Genomic DNA, 12948 nt, shown 5'->3' with positions numbered 1-12948 from the left:
TTTTCCGGATACCCGAGCTATTTTTAACTATTTTCTGAAGTTGAGGAATTTTAGAAATTAAACTAAGAAATTAGGAAATAGATGGCGCGATCCTAGCCATCCACCGACTCCACCTCTTGATCCTAGCCTTTCATCCTTAATTAGATCAGTCTATATATCCATGTGTGCTCTGTTGGGAGAGCCAGAAGGATCGAGAGAGAGAGAATAGAACCTGGTGCTCTCTGCACCGGACGCCACCGACCCGAGAAAGAAAACCCGGCCAGAACGCCGTCCTCCGGCCACCTCACGACGACGCATACCCACCATTCCCTTCGCCTCTGCATCGCCTACATCCCAGTAGCTTCTGATCGCCCATGCACGGAACGAGGAGGGAGATGCGGCGGTGAGTGCAGTGACTGCTCTGGCCAGTTTCTGCAAGTTTCCTGCCACCATTCAAGGCTCATTCGGTATGGAAATTCATCCCTTCGTCATGTTATACACGATTTGATACTTAGTTTTCGGATTGGAGTGAGTTTTGATGAATTGGGTTTCTGGATTCCTTTCGGTTCCGGCTCTGTTCTTCGACGCAGGCGACTTCTCTGGCCTCTCTTGGTTCGCTCTGCATTTCGTCTCCACCTGTTGATGCTTGTCGTTCTAAACTGAAGCTAAATTTCAAAGAACTGCTAGCTGGTGTTGGACTCCCAGTTCATCATCGTCCCTGTTCAATCGAGCTTGCGCACAGTAGCTCTTGAAGGTATATTTCAACTCTCGAACCAAGTTTTGATCTTGGTATAATACTTGGGGGTTAGATGAACTGAATGGGTTGTTTGGCTGAAATTATATTATGCTTGTTCTAAGTTGGTTACTCAAGGTTGAGTTTGAAAGTGAGTGGATAACCTGTTGTTGTGGCCTTGAAATGGATAGTTGGTTGTTTGAATGTGTATAAGCTCGATTGCATGTGCAGACTGGGTTGTGTGTCGATGTGAATGGATTATGACTATCATGTCTGATTGTGGTTGTTGTTGTTACGGTGATAACAGTTTAGAATTTAGGAATGGGTTGTGGAAAAATCAAAATTTTGGTGAAGCTATAAAGCTTGGGTGTCCGTCGTAAATTCAATGGAGTTACTATGTGGCTAAACGGTTAAGTAAATTTGAGATCTTTCGTTAGTGACGTCGTTATTGGTTTGTTTGTGTATTTCGTGGTGTGATAATAAGTAAAGAAAGAAATTAATGTTTATACATGTATTGGGTGGCCATGATAATCGGATACACTCAATATATGTTTGGCCGATAACGTAACTTCAAGTCAATGCTCGATAATTTAGGTAATTATCGAGTCTACCTCGATTGGTCAAACATGGTCAAATGGTCAAGGTGGTCAACCCTTGGTCAACTCCTGGTCAAACCAGGAAAAGTAGATTTAGACGATTTATTAATCGTCGAGATTTCGTTTAGTTGTTCAAAAGATATTGACTATCTAAATGTCAGAATTTAGGATTCCAGTTACCCGAGGAACAGAAGGTTCGCAACTCTCGGAGTACGTGAGAGAAAGCATCGGAATCCAGGTAGGGATTCAGGACTCTCCTCGGTTAGTTGTTTCTTTATATCTTGTGTTAAAATATACATGATGGGTGGTACGGTTTGGTTATGTTAAAATACAATGCATACTAACCAAATTGTGAGAGATGTGATGGCTTGAGAGCGAAAGGGGCACTGACTTCCTTGGGTTCGATCCCCTAAACCTCCGGAGGGTTAGCTATACCGGTCGTCCGAGTATCTGCAATCACGGACTCGGTACGTGTGTATAGCTAGGTAGTGGACGTTCTCGCTACGCTTACCTGGTGATAAATGAATTTGAGGTAAGGTCGTGTAGTGGGTCTATGGGACCGGCCATCAGGTAACACTTGGAATTGGCGCCGTATTTATTTAAGCATCATGCATCAGTTTTCAAGTTGAAAATATTAAAGTTTGTCGTTCATTTTTAATTACTTGGTTTAAGCCTATTTTCACACTGGAGCTCCAAAATCTATTTATTGGTTTCATGCCTAGTCGAGTTAGAGTTCCTGTTGAGCAGCGAGGACGAAAGCTCACCCCTACAACAGTATGAATGCAGGTACTGTGCACTGGTGACGGGACATTAGCGGACGGAGCTGGGTGTGCATAACAAGTTCGGTAAACCCTTGTCTGGAGTTGCGCTAACTTTTATTTCTCAAAACTGTCCACTCGAAATGCTGCTTATGCTAAACTCCTCCCCCAGATTATCCGTCTATGGGCTCACTACCCTGACCATCCTATTAAGTCAATTCGACTTGATAATGCTGGGGAGTTTACATCGAAAACATTCGATGACTATTACATGTCACTGGGGATTGATGTAGAGCATCCTGTTCCCCATTTTCATACCCAAAATGGTCTCGCAGAAGGTGCTATCAAACGACTACAGATGATAGCACGGGGTACGAATTGTAGTAACATAAAGTCCACTAGATTGACACATAAGCTTCTCTAAGATGCGCTTTCTTCCGCAATCATTAGAGGTAATGCAAAGGAATTCTATTCCGTTCTCACTATGCGTTTCCGCATGGAATCCGTTGGCTCTAATATCTTTAAAGCTCAATAAGGTTCGATTCGCCTTATGAGCGTAGAGAGCTTCAGTGACTTTAATCAAGGTGCCATTGGGCAAAAGGAATTGGGCCATTCCATGTCCTTGAACTAAACTTGATGGCCCATCCATCGTAGTCACAGATGAATATGTAGGCAACATCTCTAAGAATAATTGCCTATGTCGTAGAATGGTGTGCGTAGTCACACTATCCGCAAGACATTGAAGTTCATCCATTCCTAAAAGAAAGAGCTCGTAATTAAAAAAAAGAGTCATAAAGAAAAGAACTCAACTTTTATTAATAAGCCAAACGGAATTACATCATCGTTTCTTGAACCAAAGGAAATCTAATCCAATAAACTAGTTAATGCAAAACAATGGTAGTCGTCTAACTCCTTTCGATAATTCCAATGTAAATGTGACCAGGTGAGTAGAGAGATGTCGGTGGAGCGAGGCTCACTTAAGTACCACTAATCTCAAAACCTTCCTAGACATCACACCCACATTGCATGCGCCTACTTTGAAGAAAGACTAATAGCAGTGGCATCTACTACAAAAATAATATGGCAATTGCCTACATCTCTTGGAAATAGAAAGACTTAATCAAAATCGCCAGTTTCTGGGTCTTGATCCTTATAGTCTTCCACCCTTAGATCGAGATCTCCATCTTGATCTTCTTGTTCCATGTAATTTGCCTCCCTTGCTTCACGATACATCTTGTATGCGTTTGCAACGTTCTGGGATGCAGTACACTTCTTTGCCCAATGTCCACTTAATCCACATCTGAGACAAGCATCATTATGGTCAGATTCCCTTGATCGAGGCGCTCGGGGGGCGTTTTGTAGACGGTTATTGCCTTTGGTGGCGTTACCACCATAACCGGAGGCTTGGCCTCTCTCTCTCTTCACACGTTTACCTCCACGGTTCCGTGCACGCCTATCTTGGCGATTTCCTTCCTCTTTAGGGCGAGAATATGGACCAGAACGTCCAGAATTATCCCTACTCTTAGGGTTTCGCTCCTTGCGCCCTCCCTTGGGGGCGCGACTATAATTAGACTCCGGAATTGACTTGGTTCCCACGGGTCTAGAGTTATAGTTCTTCACAAGTATGTTGTCGTGCTTTTCAACTACGTTCATGGCTCCAATAAGCTCATGAAATCTTGTGATGCGTCTAGCATTGACATCTATTCGATAGTTTTTGGCTATCATCAATGCAGAGACGGGGAAGGTGGAGAGAGTCTTCTCGATCAACATCATATCAGTGATGTTTTGTCCACAGAATTCCATCATAGACTTGATACGAAGTGCTTCTGAATTGTAGTCAAGTACAGACTTGAAATCACATAAGCGGAGGCTATGCCATCTCACTTCTAAGTCTGGAAGCAGGGAATCACGGACGTTGCCAAAACGCTGCTCGAGTTCTACCCATAGTTTTCTTAGGTCTTCCTCATTGAGGTACTCATTTTGGAGCGCGTCATTCATGTGCCTTGTCATGAGAATGATGGCTTTAGCTTCATTCGCCTCTCTCGTAGCTCTATTTGCTTCATAAGCAGCAGCTTGTTGAGGAGTACGCACGTCCTGACTTGGCTCTTGGATCGTACTCAGGATCCCATCAGCCTTAAGATGCTGGCGCACATCACGGACCCACTTATGGTATCCTGCGCCTGTTGTCTCTAGTGGAGCGAAGCTCAACTTGTTCAGGTTACTCATCTTGAAAAACAACAAGAAAATAGGGTTAGTTTCGGAGCGAATAAGGCTACCACGAAAAACTATATAATTTCTGAGCGTAGTCGCTTCCAAGAAATTAGGGATTTTCTGAGCGTAGTCGCTTCCAAGAAAATCCGATTCCAAGAGGGGTTTTGGATTAGATCGAAACGACGATGTATGTGGTCGATCGTTTTCTTCTCAACAAACTTAAAGTTTGGAGGACTCTACAAGCTCTAAGCTCGGAGTGAGCACAAACCCCCACAGTTCGGCTTTTGGTCTCCCCTATGAAGAAGAAAGGGGGGTAGATGAAGGGATGTTGGAAGTCCCCGAGAAAAGAAGAAGAAATTAAAAAAAACTTCAAAAACGGGAACTTTTAGAAAAGTTTACCTTGAAAAATAGCCGGAAATCTTGACCGGAAAAGTCGTTGAAGATGGCCGGAAAAGTGGCCGGAAACTGGTGGCCGGAGGTCGCCTGAAAAGTGGCCGGAAACTGGTGGCCGGAGCTAGGCAGGGTTGCTGCAGGGGCTGTGCAGGAGGTGTGCGGAGGCTGTGCAGGGGCTGTGCAGGGCTGGCAGGCAGATGCTCGGCAAGTGCTAGGCAGCTGTCGGCAGATGCAGGCACAAGGGTGCGCAGGTCTCGACAGGTGCTCGACAGGTGTCGGCAGGTGTCGGCGGGGGCTATGCGGAGCTTTCGGCAGATGTCGACAGGGGCAGGCACAGGGGTGCGCAGGGTTCGGCAGGTATCTCGGCAGATGCAGGCACAAGGCTCGGCAGCTCTCGGCAGCTGCTCGGCAGGGCTCGCAGGGGCAGGCACAAGGCAGTCACAGGGCAGGGGCCGGTTCGATTTTTCCGACGGCCGGTTCAGGGGTTTTCCTGCCGGTTCCGGTGGTTCTGCCGCCGGTTCTGGGCTCCTTGGGAATAGGGCTTCGATATGTGGGGCGGTGGTTGCAGGATTTTGGAGGTTACGAAATTAGGGTTTTCAGGGTTAGGGCTTCGTGCTGATAACGTGTTTTAGAGAAACTGAATTTGAGAGGAATTTACTGTGTCTTCTCATTGATAATAGGGGCCTATTTATATAGAGGATTACAATACATAGAATCTCAATCGTACAAGGAAAGTAATCGTACATTGAATAGGAATCTAGATCCTTCTAATTTAACCCTATTACCACTAGGTCAAGTAACCTAAAGTTTGGGCCAAACACAAATAGAGATATCCTTAAACACAAAGCAGCTTATTAGGATTTAGCTTTGAGTCCACCCAAAGCGATTCAGATTACAAGTGGGTGCTTTGGTTTCTCATTTGTGAGGGGTTTTCCTGAATTTCTCTTTCAAAACTGGCAATTTCTGGAGTGATTCTGATTTGGTTTTTGCTACCCTCGAGTGTTTTTGTGTTTGAAGTTGTGGGTGTTCATTGTCTTCTCTGTTTTTTTTTTTTTTTTTTTTTTTCAAATGAGATTTGTTTTGGGTTAGGAGTTGTCCGTGGAAGCGAAATTACCAAATGCCCTTAAATTGTACGAAATTGTGGCTCTCCTAACGCCGCGTCTCCTCTTGTCAGCCTGCGTATTCCAGCCTCCTCCTGTTATTAGTTGAGTATCTCCCATCTCTCGCCTCCATTCGCAACTTTTGCCCTGAAATTGTGAGCTGCAAACCAATTACATCTTCATAACAAGTGAACCTAGAGCAAAGACCATACTTTCTTTCTAGATGAGGTTTTCTCTCATCTGTCTCTTTAATCAAACAAACTCTTTGCTGCAAACCAATTCTTCCTCTTCTTCATCTACTTCTTCTTCTTCGCAGCTACTGCTTTAGAGATTAGAGCCCATCAGGCCATCTTCTCTTCATAGCTACAGTCTTGATGTTTCTCCGGATCCACCACGTGGAGATGGATTCGTGTTATACGCATTTGTTTTAAATCCACAATATCACTGAACCAGGGACGATCATAATTCCTACACTGAGATCTCGGCTGGCTGATTTGTTGGAGAAGCTGCAGATGGAAGATTAGAAGATATGGACTTTGCTGGCCGAGCTTAAACTTGTGATCTGCCTTTAATCTTAATTGCAAAGGTGTTTCCTTTTAGCGGCGGCCAAAATTGGTTCTTTCACTGTTTGAATGTTAATTGTTTATTTTGACGGCCCGAGCCATCAGTCAAAGTTGTCTCTGCTAGTTGTTATCCGCAGTGTAGAGTTGAGAATCTCTCAACTCCATTTTTACAACTTTCCCTGAATTTGTGAGCTCGATTGATCATGGAGTCTTTGATTGTATCCCCGCTGCTGCAGCTGCTCTTTAGAAGGTTGACTGACACTGTTGTTGTTGGTCAAGTGCGAACTCGCAGAGAGTTCAGGACGGAGATCGAGAAGATGCAGGAGACGTTACCGATGATTAAGGCGGTGATAGAAGATGCAGAGGAGCAGCAGAGGAAAAATCAGAGGGTGAAGGCTTGGCTGGTAAAGCTCAAAGACGTCGCAGTCGATGCTGATAATCTGCTTGATGAGGTTGCCACCCTAGTTCTGCGCAAGCATTTGATGAAAGAGGAATTTTGCCGTTTATATGCTTCCGACCGATATCGCTCTCGACATCCATCTTCGTGCTCCAGAATACTGTATGATTGCCAACATCGTGAATTTCTTTCTTCACGTACGAATCTGAACAGCAAGGACAGGATTGGCATGATGGTGAGAAAGATTGGAAAGCGGACAAGATATGAGGTAAGGAAAACTTGCTTAACTCTTGAATTGATTTCTACTTACCGTAAGAAGTCACGCAAACTAAAGGAGCTTCGTGCAAGATTGGATGATGTAGCCAAGGAGATGTCTAGTTTCCACTTCAAAGAAACTCAGTCTTATGGACGGTCAAGTACAATGGAGAGACGCCAAACTGGACCCTCTGTCAATGATTCAAAGGTTTATGGCAGAGAAGAGGATGTGGATAAAATTGTGGGGATGCTATTGTCTTCCAGTAGTGGTCCTGAAGTTGCAGTAATTCCCATTGTTGGACTTGCAGGGATGGGGAAAACAACACTTGCTCAGTTAGTCTACAATGATCTGAGGGTTACAAGCCACTTTCAATCTTCAATATGGGTGTCTGTCAATGATAATTTTAACCCGGCAAGGATCATAAATCAAATGTTGAGTTATGTCGGAAAGGGCTGCCATGACTCGTTTCAGATTGGGGTACTGCAATCTCAATTGAGAGAATCGTTACTGGGAAAAAGGTACTTGATAGTGCTCGATGATGTGTGGAATGAGGATCCAGATGAATGGGATAAAGTAATGAATCCATTGAAAGGCTCCCCAGGTGGAAGTAAAATTATACTAACCACCCGGAATAAGCCAGTTGCAGCCATAACTAGCACATTTCCCCCATTTCATTTGGAACCACTGAGAAAAGAAGAGTGCTGGAAGTTGTTCAAGCACCGAGCCTTTGCAGATGGAACAGAGGGTGATTTTCCGAGACTACTGCAGATTGGTGAGAAAATAGTAGACAAGTGCAAAGGTGTCCCGTTGGTTGCAAATATTCTTGGAATCATGCTGCGCTTTAAAAGAGAAGAAAGCGAGTGGTTACATGTGCAAAGGAGTGAACTATGGAGTATTGATGCAGGTGAGAACAGAATTCTATCCATCTTCAGGCTGAGTTACAATCATTTGCCATCGCATCTGAAAGCTTGCTTTGCATATTGTTCAATATTCCCAAAGAATTATGAGATTAATAAGGAAATGTTGATCCATCAATGGCTCGCACATGGCTTAATTCCTCATATTGTGGAGTCTTCAATTAGGCCAGAGGACACTGGCAATGAGTATTTTAACAATTTGTTGATGATGTTCTTCTTCCAAGAAATAAAAAAATATGATGGCAGAGGTATGACAGAATTTAAAATGCATGATCATATTAATGATCTTGCAAAATCTGTTGCTGGAGAGGAATCCTTGACTCTAGAACAGGAAAATGTGCACTGTAGTCTCTCAAAGACATGTCATATATCAGTTGTTTGCAGTTCTAGCTCTGCTTTGATCCCTGAAGCCTTGTGTAAAGCAAAGAGATTGCGAACCCTTAATTTCCTTTCACCAAGAGAGGATTATGTGGAAGCCATTCCAACCATACAAGCAACTTTTAAACACCTCAGAATGCTGAATTTCAGTGGATTTGGAATTAAGAGGCTTCACCCAGAGATTGGTGGGCTACTATCCTTGCGGTATCTTGATCTTTCAAATACTCTCCTAGAGACATTGCCAGCGACTATCTGTGATCTATGCAATTTGCAGACATTAAATCTCTCAAGTTGTAGTGAGCTCAGGGAGTTACCGAGTGGTACTACCAAGTTAATAAATCTGAGACATCTTAACATAGATGATTGTCCAAGACTTGCTAGCATGCCCCCATCAATGAGTATGCTACGACAACTTCAAACTTTGCCGGTATATATCATCGGCCGCAACCCTGAAACTTCTATTGCTCAGCTTGTATCAATGACAAATCTACGAGGGAAGTTAAAACTCAAATGTCTGGAGGAGGCTAAAAGTCCACGTGACGTTGTCATGATAACAGAATGGATGAAAACGAAAGAATTCTATTCATTGGAACTGTTGTGGCAAAATGATGATGAGTGCAAGCTAGATCATAACAGATCTAGGCAAGCTCGCAGGCAAATTGATGATAAAATTGATTTTATTCTGGTAGATTCTTTAACTTTATCTCCCTTTGTAAGGATGTTGTCAATAAATGGTTATTCAGGAACCAAGTTCCCAGATGAGATGAGTTGCTCTCAGAACTTGACCGAGCTAAACATAATAAATTGCAGAAGATGTGAAAGTCTTCCTCCGCTCGGTCAACTCCCTGTCCTCAAGATCCTCAACATCCAAGGAATGCATAATGTAGTCTGCATTGGTGATGAATTTCTAGGTCGAAGTGACAGACCATTTGCTTCTCTTACAGAGCTATCCCTTATAGATTTTCCTGAGTTGACTACTTGGGATAACATGAATTCTACAGAAGCATTTACAGGCCTTGGCAAAGTATCCATAAGAAATTGTCCATCGTTAAAAGCCATGCCATGGCTTCCATTCGTTCAATACTTGGAGCTGAAGAAATGCCACAAATTGGTAATGAGGTCAGCATCAGAGCTGAAGTCACTGTTGACTCTTGTTATTGACTTCTTTCAAGAGTTGAGCTTTGTACCATATAAGTTGCTGCAAAACAATTCGCGTTTGATGTCGTTGACGGTTACGTCTTGTCCAGTGCTTCGTTATATCCCTGAAGATCTGGAGTACCTCACTGCTCTCAAATCACTGAAAATTGGGTGGTGCAATGATCTAGATACTTTGCCAGGAGGATTAAAAAACCTCACTTCATTGGAGAACTTGGAAATCATCGAGTGTCCTAACTTAATCTGTTTGCCGGAGGAAGGCTTTGGTGGCTTGTACTCACTTCGTTCATTCTCAATTGAGAATTGTCCCCGCTTAACTTGTTTGCCTATGGGGATGAAACACCTCACAGCTCTTGAAAGCCTCACTATTATGGGTTTGAATCTAGTTCATCTGCCAGATTCCTTTGAAAACCTCTCAGAACTTAGAAGCCTGACCCTTTTTGGCTGTCCAGAGCTTACATCACTGCCAGAGGGACTGCAATACAGCAACAACTTACAAGTCCTGGAAATTGGTAGCTGCTCAAAACTCATGGAATTTCCAGAGTGGGTGGAGCATATTGTTTCACTCCGGTCTTTGGCAATTTCTGATTGTCCAGAGATAAAATTGTTGCCAAAAGGTCTACAATGTCTCAGAGCTCTCCAACACCTGTCCATCAGAGACTGTCCTAACCTTGAGAAGCGTTGTGAGAGGGGAACTGGTGAGGACTGGCACAAGATATCTCATATCCCACATGTCCATGTTGGATCATCAGCATTGCAGCAGAGGCAAGACAGTGCATCCACATCCCAAAATCCTTAGGTAGATAAATCTCATTGCCAGTTTAATTGAATATTCTTATTCTTGAGAATATTGTAATTTGGAATCTAACAAATCTTTCTTCTTTTCTTTCTTTTCTTGTGGCTTTTTCTGTCACCTAGGTGACGTCCCCTAGAGAGCACGAAGCCTAGCTATATCAAGAAAACAAAATCTTGGTTTCTTGATATCGTAGGAAACCAATTCAGAGGAGGAGCCAATTCAGATAAATATTGGACTGGTTTTGCATGTTCTGGTTTTTCCAGGTGGTTCCACAGTGAAATTTTTATGCTTGCATTGCTATGACTTCTGCAGCTCTGCTTGTCATCTGCTCAAGCTGTCTTGCATCTTTAGATTCCTTTGTTTGGTTTATATTTTTCAGCTGATTTGGCTGTTGCTCTGGCTTTGTGTTAGTCAGTATACGTTTTGTTACATTAAGCACTTTATGGTTTTCGGTTGCTTGTTTAGTTGTTTTTGTGTTGGAAGGCCTGCCTCCTTGTAGCTCCTGTTTGATTCAATAAATCTAATTTACCAAAAGAGCAGCTTACTGGTTAGTATTGGTTACTGCAAAATACTGTCTTGAGCTTTGCACTAACCCTTTATTTCCTTTCTTTGGTCAATTACCTAGTATTCTCTCAGCTTAATTTCTTTTGCCACATTTTGTAAGATAATGTAATTTCATTCATATATATTTCTGTGTTCTTTTATTATTTTAAAAAATCTCTCCCATCACCTCTTTCCCCTTCCCACCTAGGTCATTGCAGCTCACATGCCAGACTGACTGGTGATCGGAATGGTGAATGAGGACTTTGGCTGATTTAAGATCGAAACATCTTATGATTTTTTTTTTTTGAATAATACATTTTATGATTTTTAAGCTTAAAAGATATCAAAAAAAATTTCTCTGGTTTGATTTTTTTTTTTTCCTACATTAACTAGTGAAAATGAACATTGGTTTAGATTATAGCGTGCTGCACCAGACCGGCCCTCCATTAGTCTTCTTCTTCTTTGATTTGTAAGGGTTGACCAGTATTTTTCAACCTGAATAGATTTTACTAATCAATTATGGTAGTATATATACATTCCAACATCTTCATCACCTGGCTAGCAATCAAAGATCGGTTCCTTGATATATGTGGTTTCATAATTGCAGAGGTTACTTTACCTTTCTCTTGTGGGGTGGAAACAGGTTCCAGATGTCCTAGGTAGAAATATCAACAATGAAGATCTAATGTAGTAAGTTGTTAGAAGTTTTCTGAATTTGCTTCCTCTTACTAGTGGTTGATTTTGTATGTTGATGTTTGCTGTTTGCTGTATTGCTTTTGGCTGGTATTACCAAATCCTTGGTATTTGTTTCCGGAGGAACAATTCTCATTCTTTAAAAAACTTAGCATTCAACTTGGTGACCTGCTGCCATTATGCAGTCCTTTTTCTTTTTCTTTTTTTGGGTCTGGGTGCCATTCTGTACTCTATTTGATAATTAGGGGTTACTTTGGGTGGGTCAATCAAATATTAGCACCTTTTTCTTTCAGAACAGAGGAACAGAGGAACGGTGAAGAGTGAAGACTCGAGATATGCATAAATGGTTATGCCAGCAGTTATTCTGAGTCACACTATTTAGTATTTACTTGGATTCTGTAATGCTTTGCCTTTTTAGCCTTCAGACCTGCATTCTCTAGTACCTAAGCTTTACATGGGACTGGGGGTCGAGTTGGAGGACATGGCAGGGATCTTTCTACTAGTCTTATGGTTTGCAGTCTTCAACACTGCCAGTATTTTTTCAATTTTTAGCTTTAGTGTGTATGTATGATAATGTTTTGGTGGAGGTTCTTCTGCTATATTTACTTATTTAGAGTAGGGAAAAATGCACGGTTAGTGTCTGAAGACTCTGAGGACTGTCAAAATGATACATGGACTTTCAAACGTATCAATGTGATACATGGACTTCTATTTTGTTGTTAATGTTGTACCCACGTCAAGTTTCCGTCACGGCTCCGTTAAATTTACTACATGCGAGGCACGTGAGGTACAAAATGAAGATAAAAATACTGATTTGCCCATATAATTGACATTTTAATTTATTTATTTATTTTGGGTAAAAACATTTTAAATATTTTTAATAAAAAGGATCTATTTACCTTTAATTTTTTTAATTAATTTTTTTTACCCCTCCACCTCTCGTCTTCTCCCTCTCCCCTCGATCAACCACTCTCTAAAAAGAGTGACTTCTCTCGCCGATTCCTCCCGCAACTACACCTTAGTACTCCTCGATTTCAGGCACACGGCGTCAACGCAGTTGACCTCGACAAAAGGATCGGCGACACACTCCATTTCCGATTTCAGATCTTCGACAAACGAAACTTCGAGAAGACTCTGTCCTTCATTTTGGAGGACGAAATTGAAATTGAAATTGAAATTGGGATTGGGATTGGGATTGGGATTTGGATATGGATTGGGTTCTCTGTAAACTTTGATGGTACTCAAAGCGGGATTGCGGCTCCGACTACCGCCCGGGGTTCTAATCATATTCGCTGGCTTGGCGTTGGATTGGGCTAAAGCGGCATGTTGGGCGACGGCAGGATTGAAGTCGGATTTCGAATGGAGTTCGAATTTGGGGCTGAGTGATAGTTCTTGTTCACCGACCTTGGTTTGGATCAGACTGTCCGGATCTGAATTTAGGTAGGTGGGTGAGAGTGATTCAAGAGGCCTCCTGTTGGTC

General features: G+C 42.5%; 1 protein-coding gene across 1 annotated transcript; it reads left to right on the top strand.

Annotated features, from left to right (window-relative positions):
- Nucleotides 1-5836: 5836 nt before the first annotated feature.
- LOC112180884 (putative disease resistance protein RGA3) lies at nucleotides 5837-10766 on the top strand. Its single transcript, XM_024319457.2, has 2 exons — nucleotides 5837-10235; nucleotides 10355-10766. Exon 1 carries the CDS (start codon nucleotides 6537-6539, stop codon nucleotides 10233-10235), a length of 3699 nt encoding a protein of 1232 aa, XP_024175225.1. The 5' UTR covers nucleotides 5837-6536; the 3' UTR covers nucleotides 10355-10766.
- Nucleotides 10767-12948: the final 2182 nt, after the last annotated feature.

The sequence above is a fragment of the Rosa chinensis genome, chromosome 7 (genome assembly GCF_002994745.2).
Source record: "Rosa chinensis cultivar Old Blush chromosome 7, RchiOBHm-V2, whole genome shotgun sequence".
Taxonomy (NCBI): domain Eukaryota; kingdom Viridiplantae; phylum Streptophyta; class Magnoliopsida; order Rosales; family Rosaceae; genus Rosa; species Rosa chinensis.
Note: the sequence above shows the minus strand (reverse complement) of the source record. Positions and strands in the feature narration are given on the sequence as shown.

Coding starts and splice junctions, on each gene's coding strand:
- LOC112180884 (XM_024319457.2), top strand. CDS start 6,537: ATGGAGTCTTTGATTGTATCCCCGCTGCTGCAGCTGCTCTTTAGAAGG.